The sequence below is a fragment of the Xenopus laevis genome, chromosome 4L, assembly GCF_017654675.1.
Source record: "Xenopus laevis strain J_2021 chromosome 4L, Xenopus_laevis_v10.1, whole genome shotgun sequence".
Taxonomy (NCBI): Eukaryota; Metazoa; Chordata; class Amphibia; order Anura; family Pipidae; genus Xenopus; species Xenopus laevis.
Window position 1 is genome coordinate 58905921 of NC_054377.1, and position 14956 is coordinate 58920876.

Sequence of the window (14956 nt, forward strand, 5' to 3'; positions counted from 1 at the left end):
GCCAGCCCCACTATGGCGACAGCGTCCCGTTTCTAGGCAACCCACTCCCCCAGCCCCGACATACCGCCTATAGGCGGGGCTTGTGCCCCTGTTGCCGGAGCTTGAGGTTTGGCTCTGAGGCGCGCAGTCATTTCCTCTGCTCCGACAGAAGCCACGCCCCTTCCTATCCCCAATAGCGGGAGATTTAGTCATGGATGCCTCTGAGGTCGAGTTCTTGGCTGAGAAGGAGCAAGTGACTGTCATCCCCAACTTTAGTCTGGACAAGGTCTATCTCATTGGGGTGAGCAAAAGCGAACTTGTCAGGGGTGCGCGTGTGTGCTATTCACAGAGGAGCTGTAGTATCGAAAGTGACATACGAATTGGTAAACTTCCGCGTGTAGAACTAAATGGGACTGCTGGGACATTGACTTGTACTTCTGCTGTATGACTGGACGTCTGTTACACATTATACAGGCGTCTGCAAGGTGATGCCACTTTTTGTTGGCTCCACTATTTATTCAAAATATGTTACAGTGACATTCTGGTTATTTTACCAAAATATTGCCCAGCAGTTCACTTAGGGGCCAGGTTGGCGGGTTTCCAGCCACATTGGGCTACTATAAAACCCAGGCTGGTTTTGAAAGTACAAACTAGCCAAGGTACAGGTTTATGCCAAGTCTGTGCCTCCAAATGCATGTTGGGTAATGTAGTTTTTATTTAACAATTTGCCGACTGGCACGTTTAATGTAAGACTACAATACCCAGCATGCAGTGGGACTGACTTGTGTAGAAGGAATCCAAAATTATAATAGGTCAGTGCTAATGAAAGCTCAGGGGAAGAAATAGAATGAAAAAAGGGAAAATAGATTATATAGTGTAGTATTTACTGACAGAGTTGTAGTTCCACAACCTCATATGGTCTCAGGCGACCTTTAGTGCAATTAACCTTTTACACTTCACCACGTGCAGTTAGTTTAGGTGGGTACTTACAGACGCCTTAGGTAATTTTCTCTTGCTAGAGGAAGTTAAAAAAGCGCAAATAGTGTAAAATCTTCTTTATTCTGTAGCAGTAAAAAACCAATAGGTTGCACTCACATTTATGTGATTAAAACAGGCATAACATCTCTCTCCGCTTTAGTCCAGGTTGTTGTAAGTGTTCTTAGTGGTTTGTGATTCAGGTTCCGACCAGCCTTGCCTTTACACTCCACTTCACTTGTTACTTCCTGGGCGCTCGGGTATGATGTCAGCCGGCAATGCCTTACGCGTTTCCTCGCTGAGCAACTTAGTCAGAGGCTTTCCGTAGGCAGAGGTTTTTCTCTATGCCTCTTAAAAAGGATTGGTTGTCATGGTTACGTGTCTCCCTGGAAGTTTTATATAAGAAACTCCCAAATTAATTTTAAAACTGTCTTCAAAAAAGTGGATTCCAATAATTATGTAATCCCCACAAGTAACCATCATCCACAATGGATACGTAACATCCCCTTTGGACAAATGTGCAGGATTAAAAAGAATTGCACAGAAGAAAAAGTACTCGCTAAACAAAGTTTGTGAGTAATCGTTTCAGGGAGAGAGGATATAACTAAAATGTGGTTCAAAAATCTTATGGAAAAAGTACAAAGAGTAGACAAAATCTCCTAAGAGAAAGAGAAAAAATATCTGAAAACAAAGAAACCATAGTCTTCTCTACAACATATAACCCTTTGGCTAAGGACATAAAGACAATTGTGAACAAACATTGGGGAGTTAGGAAACACTCCCCAAAAAACCGACAGTAGTATTTAGAAAAACTGATAACCTAAAACAAATACTCACAAAAAACTAAGTAGAAACAAAAATAACAAAGAAAAAAACAGATATAGAAGGTTGGGCAGGCTTTTACCCATGTGTTTCCTGCAAAGCATGTAATTATGGACAAAAGAAAAAAACTTTTATATCCACTGTAACAAAAGAAGAATTCAAAATACACCAATGTATTAAGTGTAACACAGAACATGTAGTATATTGCATACAGTGCCCCTGTGGCTTACAATACATTGGTAAGACAAACAGAAAAATACGTGATAGAATCAGAGAACATATCAGAAATGTAGAAAAGGGTGTTGTCACACAGTGTATCCAAACATTTTAAACTATCATGAAAAAAATACCAGAGGGTTAACCAATTGGGGAACAGAAATAATAAATAAAAAATGGAGAGGAGATATAGTGAACAACACACTGAGAAATGAAAGTAAGTGGATACATAAACTACAATCATTAGAACCAAAGGGTTTAAATATTGATTTTAACCCAGGGGTGTCCAAAACTTTTGGCCCGCAGGGCCACATTGGAAAAAGAAAAATTGTCTGGGGCCACACATGAAATACACAAACACGTTTGATTTGTAAAAGTAAAGAAAATACACAGAAAAGAACTACAATGCCAGTTGGATAACCAGATGGAGCTATACATTGGAATATGGGACACCTGGATATTAAATAGACTTATTATTATATTATTATTACTAACTGGGCAATCGGCAGAGTCCCTCCTCCTCATATAGCCTTTGCGACATGATGTCTCCTCGGGAACCAAGATGGGCCGCATTCATATGCATCCTGGGCCGCATTTGGCCCTCGGGCCGCAGTTTGGACACCCCTGTTTTAACCGAAGAGCCTTTCTGCAAAAACCATAAAAGGAATGGGTAACTAAAATCATATAAAAATACAAAAAGAAACCTGTTAAACGACACACTCCGTTTAGATTGGTGCTAATTAAAGTTGGGGGAGATTTACTTTAGGTCTTTGACGAAGAAGGAACGTAAAGGCACTATCTAAGATGAAAAGAGATCTTTGCTACAACATCCCGTAAAATATAAAATTAAACCTAATTACGGAAGAAATAAATGTAAAGATCATTGATTGAGAGTTAATGAAATATATAATGTAAATAAATTCATAAAGTGCATCTGAACGTCTGTAAGTACCCACCTATGCTAACTGCACGTGGTGAAGTGTAAAAGGTTAATTGCACTAAAGGTCGTCTGAGACATATGAGGTTGTGGTACTACAACTCTGTCAGTAAATACTACACTATATTATCTATTTCTAATTTTTTCATTTTATTTCTTCCCCTGAGCTTTCGTTAGCGCTGACCTATTTGAATTTTGGATTCCTGCTTTTTCTACTCGAGGAGAAACGAGGACTGTTGGGTTGGAAAACAAGGGGAAATTTCAGAAACTTTAGTCACACAATTTTTTTTTTGTTTTGCAGTAAATTGACTTGTGTAGAAGTCAGGAGTTACCACATTTTGGACTCTGTACTCCAGTCTCCCATCACTCTTAAGCATTCTCGCATTTTCTGGAGACTTTTCTCAATTTTAGACAATTTTAGGGCAAAAATCTACCGGCCAACAAAATATCTATAGGTTGAGCTGTTTTACCAATATTTATTGACATTGTACATGTATTAAGGTCTTATGGGGCCCCTATACCTCCTGGGCCCCCCTCTGTAGTTACCCCCCTGGGGTATTTTACTTCATGGAAAAAATTGCAAATCAGTGAAAATTTGAAAGGTGTATTTTCATATATATATTTTTTTTCACTGTACATATTGCATATCGCATAGTTGATTGGCCCAAGTATGAATAGATGGTCCATAGCAACCAGATTGCTGGAATTGCAGACTGGAGAGTTGCTGAATAAATAGCTAAATAACTCAAAAAATTAAAACCAGTTGAAAATTGTCCCGGGATATCACTCTCTACATCATACTACAACTTAACTCAAAGGTGAACAACCCTTTAAACCAGTCTGCAGTTGTCCTATAGCAGATTTTACCTAAATGGCCTTAGTGGCAATCCATTTCCATGCTTCTTTACATCAACATTTTATGTTGCAGGCATACATTCCTTTTGTAATATCCTGTTATCTCTGTAACTCTGTAACTGTTTTTTGTTATAGGTGAGTTTACTGTACTGTTACTAACAGAGCTCTTTTTACCAAACAGGGTGACTTGGGCCCCTTTAATCCTAGTTTACCTGTTGAGGTTCCTCTGTGGTTGGCCATCAACCTGAAACAAAGGCAGAAATGTCGAATTGTCCCTCCAGAGTGGATGGATGTTGGTAAGCATGTTAATATGAGATATGAATGTATCTATGGCATGAAATCACTAACTAACAAAGTTAGAGATCCAAAACATGTATACATAAGTCACCATGCTATGATCCTAATAATAACCAAGAAAGAAATAAGCATTTACTGCAAACACCCCCAAAATCGTCTTTTCTTATGCCACTAATCTGGGTCTCAGGTGGAGGCAGCCAAGGTGGCTGGAAACTATGATTTATGAGAAACTAATTAGGATTGCTGGCTGGTTTAACCTGTTGTTCTAAGACATTTTTATTTGTTTCTTTATCTAGAGAAACTAGAGGCTATCAGAGACCAAGAACGCAGAGAGGAGACATTTACTCCAATGCCAAGTCCCTATTATATGGAACTTACTAAACTATTGTTAAATCAGTAAGTGAAGCAGAATTGTGAAGTCTATGCCATGAAAGAATGAGGACTCTTGATTTCAATACCCAGTAACAGACGAGATGAAGTGCTTCATATATCAGTTACTGTAATGTAGTACACATGGAGGAAGGAAGAAACTTGTGAATAACTTATTTATTTTTGAAACCAGAGTACAGGTATGGGATCCATTATCCAGAAAACACTTATCCAGAATGCTCTGAATTACAGGATGGCTGTTTCCAATAGACTCCATTTTAGGGATGCTCCGAATCCACAATTTTGGATTCGGCCGAATCCTTTGTGAAAGATTCGGCCAAATAACGAATCAGAACCCTAATTTGCATATGCAAATTAGGGGGGGGGAAATTACTTCCTTGTTTTGTGACGAAAAGTCACGCGATTTCATATGCAAATCAGGATTCGGCTTCGGCCAGGCAGAAGGATTCGGACGAATCCTGGCCGAATCCTGAACCGAATTCTGGATTCGGTGCATCCCTAATCCATTTTTATCAAATAATTCACAATTTTAGAAATTCTTTCCTTTTTCTCTGTAATAATAAAACAGTGCATTGTACTTAATCTAAACTAAGATATAATTAATCCTTATTGGAAGCAAAACCAGCCTATTGGGTTTATTTAATGATTTTAGTCTTCGGGTCATTCCACACGAGCAGATTAGTCGCCCCAGCGACAAACCGCCTCTTCTTCAGGGCGACAATCTCCCCGAACTGGCATCCTCCTGCCCTCCGCCGGCTAAAGATTAAAATTGCCTGCGGTAATTTACACAGGCCCTTTTATTTTTCAGAAGTCTCCCGAAGTTGCCTCACGAGGAAACTTTGGGCGATATCGTAAAACTAAGAGCCGCGTATAAATTGCCTCAGGCAATTTTCATTTTAGCTGGCGGAGGGCAGGGGGAAGGTAGTTCGGGGAGATTGTCCCCCCCGAAGAAGAGGCGATTTGTCACTGGGGCGACTAACCTCCCAGAATCTGCTCGTGTGGACTGACCCTTAAGATATGAAGATCCAAATTACAGAAAGGTCCGTTATATGTAAAACCCCAGGTCCTGAGCATTCTGGATAACAGGTCCCATACCTGTACATGGCTTAGTTCTGAAGAGCAGTACTAGTGTATGAATACAGATAGAATTGTGTTTTTCATGTTGATTTTGGGCCTGATAATGTTTGCTTCTGTTTTTGTTTTTTTTTTAATTTGTTTTTTTTTTATACAATTCTTTAACCTTTCTTTCTTTCTCTATACATTTAAAGTGCTGCAGACAATATCCCTAAAGCAGATGAGATTCGTACACTTGTAAAAGACACCTGGGATACAAGAATAGCAAAACTGAGGCTCTCTGCTGACAGCTTTGTGAAGGGGCAGGAAGCTCATGCCAAGGTATGTGCCCAGTATCTGCAATATGAATTTCTCTTACTAAAGATTTTTTTATATATATTTAATATAATACATTTTTAAAAAAAATGATTGATAGGGGTCACATGAGGCAACACGAGGTTTAAGTGAGCTACGTTCAATAGAAAGTCACGCAGAACTAAACATACATACAATTGATACGTGTGGCTTTAATGGAGAGATTTTAGGTGTTTATAGTCTTCTATTTGGTGCTGGTACATAGAACAGTTATTCTTTCTACTCTTGTCCAACTGGCCCACTCAGACATTGTATCCTCTCATTAAATATCCACCTGCTTTTCAACTCCCTGCTGTTCTCTCTCTCTCTTCTTATTTGCCAGCTGGATAACCTGACGCTAATGGAAATTAACACCATTGGAACATTTTTTACTGAGTCTTTAAACCACATGTACAAGCTACGTACCAGCCTGCAGAACCCAGAGGAAGGACAGTCACAGGATTACTAAGCAATTGTCTGCAATTATCTGTCTGCTGAGAACACACAAGACATTTAGGAGCTCTGTGCCAAACTTTCTGCTTTTGGCATGAATAAATATCCCATGTGCCGGTGGCTACAAATACAAAGACTTTTGGAGACTCTATCTATACTTTCAGAAAGACATTCCTATAGTGCACTCCAGAAGCATTGGCAGGTGAATTGGACATGTGCTGCAGTATCAGCAAGTCTGTTCTCAAATAAATTAGTCTGAGCGGTTTCAGTACAACACAGTAACAAGCCTATTTCTGTTATCCTCTGATACCCATAATGTACTACTTAAAGGAGAACACCACCCAAAAACAGTTTTGGAAATATTGAAAGAAAAAGTAATTCTGTGCAACTTTCCAATATACACAAATACAAAATTTTTAGTGGTTTTTCAGTTATCTAAAAATATGAATACTACTGAAAGTAATATCTGTCTGTCTGTTCTTTGCACTCCTGGATCTGACTCCTGAAAACAGGGTCGGACTGGCCAGCGAGACACTGGGAAAAATCCCAGTGGGCCCCGCTGACTCAGATCCGCACCCACATCTGCGATGAGGCTTGGTAATGCCGTCGCATGTGCGCACATACGCATATCGGGGGGGTCGGAGGGGGGCCCACAGGGGATACTGCCGACCCTGCCTGAAAACCATAAACAGATCTTGCTTTTAATTGCAATTACATTTATACATACCCTAAAAACCACTGACATTTAAATGAATATAGGAAAATTGCTTAGAATTACATTTTCTTTTATTATGCAAAAATACAGTTTTTGGGTGGAGATCACCTTCAAGAACACACAGGCATTGCAATTTATTAATAAATTCCAACCTTTTTAACAGCAGAAAAGATTATAGGCCAGAATTGTTTAATAAATCTCTAATTAATTGAATATTGCCATAATGTAAACAGCCTTGTTTTATGATGTTTAAGGAAAAATTGTGTTCATGATTTGCTATCCTTGTCTTTTTTTTCCTTAACACAATACAGAGGATATGAATTTAGCACAGTGCATCTAGATTCCTGGCTGCTTTATTCACACATTATCCCCAGACAATAATTGTTTTCCTCCTCCAATGGAGTTACATTGCGGTTATAATATTTCTGTAACTATTTATTTAAAAACAGGACAGCAGGTGTATATCAATGCAACATGAGCTTTTATAAAGCCGGACCACTGAGCTAACCTCACCCACCTCAAGGACAGCATCAAGGCTTGTTGTAAGGGAAAATGTGCTGTATTTATACAATGTCCTTATGTAAAAATGGATTAGTATACCTCATACTTACATTTTAGAATGGTGTAGACCAAGGTTTCCCAGACACAAGGTAAAGCCCCAATAACATTGAATTTGAGTGTGAATTATCATTTACAGTCTTGGTTATCCCTCAAATTGTAGGACATTATCCATTAGGGGTGTGTTATGATGTGACCTTGTTATAAGCTTAGGGAAGACCTGACCAAATGTCTAACTGGAATGGGGGGGGGGGGGTTAGAGAATTTTTTATAAAGATTTCTCGTATGGATAGTTTTTATATGTTTAAAAGTTTGACAAAAGCTGGAGGTCACCAGGATAAGAGGCCATTGCATTATTGTGGCCACCCAGATGAGGGTCAATTTGGGTAGATACAGTCTTTTGACCCCCAGATAAATAATTGGTTGCTGAACAAAAACGACATGCCCATCAGCGGAGAAGGCATTTTTAAACCCATTCAATTGATATCTGACCAACTATTGATCTGGAAGGCTATGCTGTGCTCATTCACAGGCTAGAAAGCTGCCTAAAGGTGGTCATACACGGGCAGATTAAAGCTGCCGATATTAGTCCTTTAGACCAATTCGGCAACTTATCTGCCCATGTGCGGGGGCTCCCGACGGGTCCTCCCAATTGATATCAGGCCAAAAATCAGCCAGATATCGATCGGATTCATCAGATATTGCCCAGCCGTTAGTGGGCACATCGGGTTAAGATCCACTCGTTTGGCGACCTTGCTAAACGAGCGGATCTGTATGGCAGACACATGGGGGCTCATTTACTTAGCTCGAGTGAAGGAATAGAATAAAAAAAAGTTGAATGATTTTTTTGGCTACTTCGACCATCGAATTGGCTACTTCAACCTTCGAATCGAGCGAACGAAGTAAAAATCATTCAACCATTCGATAGTCGGAAGTACTGTCTCTTTAAAAAAAACTTCGACCCCCTACTTTGCCACCTAAAACCTACCGAGGTGCAATGTAGCCTATGGGGAAGGTCCCCATAGGCTTCCTAACAATTAGATCGAACGATTTTTCCTTCGATCGTAGGAAATGCGGTAAATCCTTCGACTTCGATATTCAAAGTATTTTACTTTGACGGTCGAATATCGAGGGTTAATTAACCCTCGATATTCAACCCTAAGTAAATGTGCCCCTTAGTGTGTGTATTGCTACGATAACTGGAAGCAATTGACCTAACAAGTCTACTCTAATTTTGTAAATGTGGATAATCCTTCAGCTTGTACTGTCTGTCTGGATTATTAACAATTTTAATGCATGAAGTGGCTTTTAAAACATGAGACAAGAGAAGGTCCTTTTGTGACAGCAGGAATATAAGTAAAAAATTCTTATATCCTTGGCCAAAGAATACAGTGCCACCTTGTGGCTACTTGCACTTATAGCCAGGTGGCTTACAGTGTATTTCAAATTTGAGCTACTTCTCGTTTGGATCTAGTGAATAGTGTTAACCTGCAAATTGCTTCAACCATGTTTAGATGTCATTGCTCCAATAAATCATTTCCAATAAGTGTGAAATCCTTCAAGGCTGAACAATAACTTTTAGGGAAATTGTGTCAGTATCACTTTAATTAAAGAGAATCCTCCAGTGCTAATTATGCCTGCATTAAAAGGGGATGTTATGAGTATGAGTGCAGTAGTGTAGTGCAGTTTTGATGCAGCCACCATGTTTTGGTTTTTTTTTTACAGTATATTCTGTTATCTTAAGCGACGGAGCATTTAGTTGCTTTTTATCTTCTAGTGCACTACCTCTTGGACTACTGACTAAATATAAAGTGTATTATGTAACAAGTGGTGCTGCAAGTGACAAAGCTATAAGAATTTTATAATATTACAATTCTCCGACAATACTCACTATTAAAATAATAAATATTCCTTTATGGCAGCTTGGATCCCACAAAATCTTGTGCAGTTGCATATAAAGTCTGACCCACAAAATCTGCTTTAAAGGAAGCAGAGGCAGACTGTTTTTGTATTGCACTGTGGAGGAAAATTTCCTGATGAAGTGCTTTGCCGTTATCTCCATTACATTAAATTACCTTGCCATCTATTATGGTTTAATCACCTCTTTTATATTCGTTTCACGGCACAGAAATTACACATAATAAGGCAGGTAGTTAACATTATATGAACTATGAAGGAAAATAATTAGAGCAAATGTTGCTCAATTGCTGAGCATCACAGAGGCCAGACAGGCGAGTGGAATGAGCTGAATATTGCGCACCCTTATGTTTAGTCTTAATTCTTCAGCGCTCCTCCCTCACGATCATGCCTTTTGCATGCCAGGTCTTTAGTACATCCCCTCCCTATAACCCAGGATTACTAGCATCCTATTCATATGCAAACTAAGCACATTTGTTCCTTCATAAGATATTCGTGAAATTTGTTGTGACTGGATTTCCCTTGGGACAGTGCTGCCAGGCAGAAGCAGAATTCGTGTTAATGGCTTCTTATTCCCATATGAAATGCTGCACTTGGTTAGTACAGAACCCAGAGGACAAGGTGCTTGTTTATACCTGGTACTACTAATTCTAAGCAGTTAGAAAATAGCCCAGTTCTGTGGAAGAACCATGAAATCGGGGGCTGTGTCTGCTGCTTAGTTTGCACAAAAATACCCTGCTCCTTAGATAATTGCTGCCCAGGTTAATTAGCATTGTTTCAAAAGAAAGCCATTAAACCCCTCTGCAAGTTTTTTTTTAAATACGAGTGGATGGGAGATGTCGATATGTAATTACCAACACTGTCTCCCCCCACCTTTCCCAGTAAGTCTTTGTAACCAAAGGTCTCCAGCACTTTTTTTTATTTTCTTCCATTATTAACAGTTAAAGTAACAGTACAGCTGTAGGATTTGCATTAGACTCATCCAAGATGCAGTTGAAGGACATTCTTTATAAGGAAGCTGCCCTTAAAACTGTTCAGTTCATGGGTTTCTCTGATGTGTGTAATGTTGGCTACACACAAAGTTGGATATGTAAATGCCATGTCTTTTCTCAGATTTTGTCACTACATTGTTTCAGTTTTGACGGTGACAGTGGAGGGTATTCAGTTGCTTGCACTTGACACTGACCATGGGGCTGCACAGTAAACTGCCATTTTCTTCTACTGACAGCTACCAATGGCCTGGATTCCCTCATTAATAAGTTGTTCCAAAGACTGAATTAGCTGGGCGCTTCTGACTCATTCACAAAGGCAAATGTCAGCCATTTTGGTTGAATATGTATAAATGTCCAAATCTGTGTGTCCACATAAAAGGTACACTGACACCTCACTTTTTTAAAGGGTACATAAATATTCCTTTAGGGTTCGATATTAGGCAGCCCAAAGATATATGAGGATGAAGAATAGGGTATCTGGCTAAGGAAGAGACCATACACCAATAATTTAACCAAAACATAATTAATGCTGTGTGCTAATGGGTTGAAGACACTGAAAAAGAAAAAGTGGGGACACTCCAAATCTATCCCAAACTATAAAGATAAAGGCAAGAGTAAGTAGACTTTTTTTTAGTATTTCCCATAAAAACAGCAAGAATATTACACAAAACAACAAGAGCATTCAGCTTAGATAGAAGAGTAAATTAGTGCATAACAGAAGATACTGTTTGCCCAAGTACCCAGCTGCAAATTGAACAAGTGATTTCTCTCAAGATATCAAGGGTCATTTCCAGTGCAGAATGCAGTGTGCAAACAAAGGCCACAACAGGCTATTATGTTGCACTTTGCACACTGTTCTGCACTATGTAAATTGACACAGGCATCTGTGCTCCATTTCAGAGCCGTGTTGTTTTAAGTTACCTTGATTGAGCTGCAGTACAGGTTCAGCTCCCTGTCTTCTTCAGTCCTTTGCGTGGTGGCTTGTTGCCACATTTATGATGACATATTACCAAACAACATGTTATTATGCACAGAACAACTACTCCTTTGAGCACAGGCCACTTTCACATGCACCTCAGGAGGCTCATACTCAGGGCCGGATTTACATAGTGGGCGCCCATAGGCCCACTGCTGTTCGTTGCCCCTGTCCCCTCCCCTTAATGCGGATGGGCCTGGGAGTATACATTTTTTTGCCCAAATCCTGATCATGTGCCTGCACAAAGTCATTGCCTTTAAGGTGCAGACACAGGAATCAATGTGGGCCAGCAGATCAGCAGATTCAACCCTGTCTGGCATTATCCTGAAATTTCTTCTTCTCTCATCGAAACAGCTAGGATTTAAGGCTAACTAAACCAGAGATTTTGTGGGTCAGATTTTATCTTGTCATGGAATAGTAAGAAACAGCAGGATCCTACAAAAGCTGATGCCCATAGCTGTAATGTAAAGTCGGATCAGATAAAGTTTGTGCATGCATCAACACCCGACATTCAACATATTTCAATGAGAAAAAAAGTTGGTCAGACACCATCAGATTTTATCTCTTCAGATGAAGCCGCGACATGCAGACTTTCTTTCTAACATGCATTAAACAGTTTCATTATTTTTTGACCCGTGACTATATCCGACTTGAAGGATGTGATCTGTCAATCCTACAATATCTACTGTGTTGTTTAGCTCTAAAGAAAAAAGGAAAGGCATAATCACTGGGGGTCGCCAACCACTGATTACAAATGCTTACCCTGGGCCGGTGCTTCCATTTGCGGAACACTGAACCAACTGCAATTTTCTTCCATTCATTTGTTTGTCTGCTTCCCTGGCCCAGATGCTTTCAGCATTCATCTTTATAAACCATGGAGGGGGGAGGGCATCCTGTCCCCCCAATTACCTCCTGCTGGGCACAGACCAGGGAAGGGTATAGCAATTGCTCATTCGTACACTTGAAGAGCAGAATGTCTTAATTTAAATGAACCAGCTTCTAGAAATAGGAATGTCCTGCTTCCTCTCTGTTTTCAATTGCAACCTTTTGGTGATCCATCCAGAGCAGTATTAAGGGTGCTCCAACCTACCTCAGAGGACTGCTTGTACTTGTTCTTCAACATATAAACCCTCCGTATAAAGTAGGCAAAATGGCCCATATTATTACTTACTATCTGAAATATTTTGTGATATTTTTGCCCTCAGCATGTTTTCTGAACTGTACTGTCTCTAAAAATAAAATTACTTCATCATAATGAATGCCTGTGCCTAGGAAGCATAAGGCAGATTGGGGCTCTAGCAAGAGCAATTAGTAAGCTATCGTTTATTTCACTAATTGTAAAACACAAGGGAGTAAACAGCCAGACAGCTCAGGAAGATATACACTCGCTGCCGATACTTCTTCATTCTTCATTGAGCTTGAAAACATTGCATGATGGTGGGCAATAGGTTTCAGGGCACTATTAAATCCAAGTAGTTTTATGGTCTTCTCTGTATCTGTATGGGGTTTTTTTTTCCTGTACTCTGGTTTCCTCCCACACTCCAAACACATGAATGAAGCTTATTGAGGACCTTAGAGCTCTGCTAGACGGATATCAATGATGTATAATCTCTGTAAGACACTGCAGAATAGAAGTTATCATAATGTGGGTGTGCCAAGTACAGGTGCTTAGAACAGGTGCTGTTTTGCGGACTAAAAATGGCTGCGAATTGTGTTATAAGCCAGTCACTTGCCACTGACTATAATTTGGGGCAGCCCCTGGTGTTTTTTTTAATTATTATGTCATTTGATCACAATGTTTTTCCTGTGAGCAAATGTAACTTCAAGACTGCAATTGTGCTAAGGCTAAATGTCCAGCAATTCATGGAAAATTGAACATGTCCTGTGCAGCTACAATGATTGAATAAAAGGGTTCATGGAATACAATTTTGGGAAAAGAAGTATTTCGAACCACCCTTCATCTTATCAGACTGGACAATATAATGGTTCATTAACAGTCACTTAGGGAATGCCTTTGCTACTTTCTTTGTTAGTGGCATGAATTTGAGTATTACAGGAATGCAGCTATTTCCAATATTATTTCAGTATTTGGATTTAGAAACTGCTCTTCTAATCACTATATTAACTGCAGCAGAGCATCAAATACTAAAACTGGGCTGGTTGTTGCACAGGGCAAAACTACACTTGTTCTCAGATTCTTACCCACAGGATTAATTGGGGCACATAAATTAAAATTGCATTAATTAAAAGTTAGAAAAAAAAGCTGTTAGCCCCCAATTCTAGTGTCAGAATGGCCTCCTGGGATACAGCGGATTATTTTGTGGACCCTGCTATGTCTGAGAAAGTCACAGTTCAATACATTATTTTCTTCTTTTCGATGTTCTTTGTTCTGACTGGCAACCTTAAGGGCAATGGCACACCAGGAGAATAAAGGCTAGCGATAAATCTCTGCTTCTGTGGGCGACTAATCTCCAGTAAAAGCTTTCCCATCTGCAATAATGTGAATCGCTGGTGGTAAAACCCATGTGTCGCTTCAGTCTCCCAAAATCACTGAACGTTTCCTCTTGAGGAAGATTTGGGAGACTTGCAAACAAAATAAAAATACCCCATCATTTTGTGGGCGGATTTGTCCTTAAATGCACAAATAAAGTGGCAGCATTCCCCCATTTGAATGAGTGCAATGAACAGTTAAGATGTGGACTAGCTTTTTCTCTATTGTTTTTATAGTAAAAAAAAAAACAGTTTTTTGTTATTTCATGAGTTTAACACGACAAATGGGGAAACTGAAGCGACTCCATGTTGAGTCCTTGTGAGGAAGATCATTAGATTACCAGTGCACAGATAAACACACGCAAGTAAGCAAGCAAGTCTTATGGCCAGGCAATATTAGGCAGGCATTGCATTAGGTTCTCTGGTGAGCCCCATGTGCCCGGCACTGCCCCATTCCTGATTCCACAGGGAATATGATCTGTGTTGCACACATATTTAAACGGTGACCCCCCTCTCATCCACTGTCAGTGTTGTTTTGTCTCTGTGTGGTATTAGGTGTAGAATATTAAACTAAAGCCTTATTTAGCTGTGCATTTCTGTGCCAATGTTTCCCATCCACACACAAACTGCCACATAATGTTCTCTGCCTAAAGCAGACCATACATGTACCAATAACATTTTTATCATGCATGCTGGCTGGATCATCCCAACTGGTATTGATTCATCAATTCAGCACATTGCATCGGTGCATGTTCATGGTCACAGTCCGTTGTGGGCGGCATCAGCCTCTCCTCAGTCTCCGGTTATAGGGGGGTTGAACGTGAATGTGCCTGTCTATTAATAGGCCAGAGCGAGAACAGAAGAACAGTTACATGCCAAAAATGAAAGAACCTATATCCACCTCCTACTGGCAATTCTGCTCACACCACATGTAACACCCCCCCCCTTCAAACACTTAAGTGACACGCAAAAACATC

The 14956-nt window shown here is 39.9% G+C and overlaps 1 protein-coding gene across 1 annotated transcript; it reads left to right on the plus strand.

Annotated features, from left to right (window-relative positions):
- Positions 1-128: 128 nt before the first annotated feature.
- Positions 129-6790, plus strand: gins2.L (GINS complex subunit 2 (Psf2 homolog) L homeolog). The gene is given in 5 exon segments (NM_001092158.1): positions 129-280; positions 3966-4080; positions 4378-4477; positions 5740-5866; positions 6222-6790. Coding segments are annotated over 5 exon segments (558 nt in total). The 5' UTR covers positions 129-190; the 3' UTR covers positions 6348-6790.
- Positions 6791-14956: the final 8166 nt, after the last annotated feature.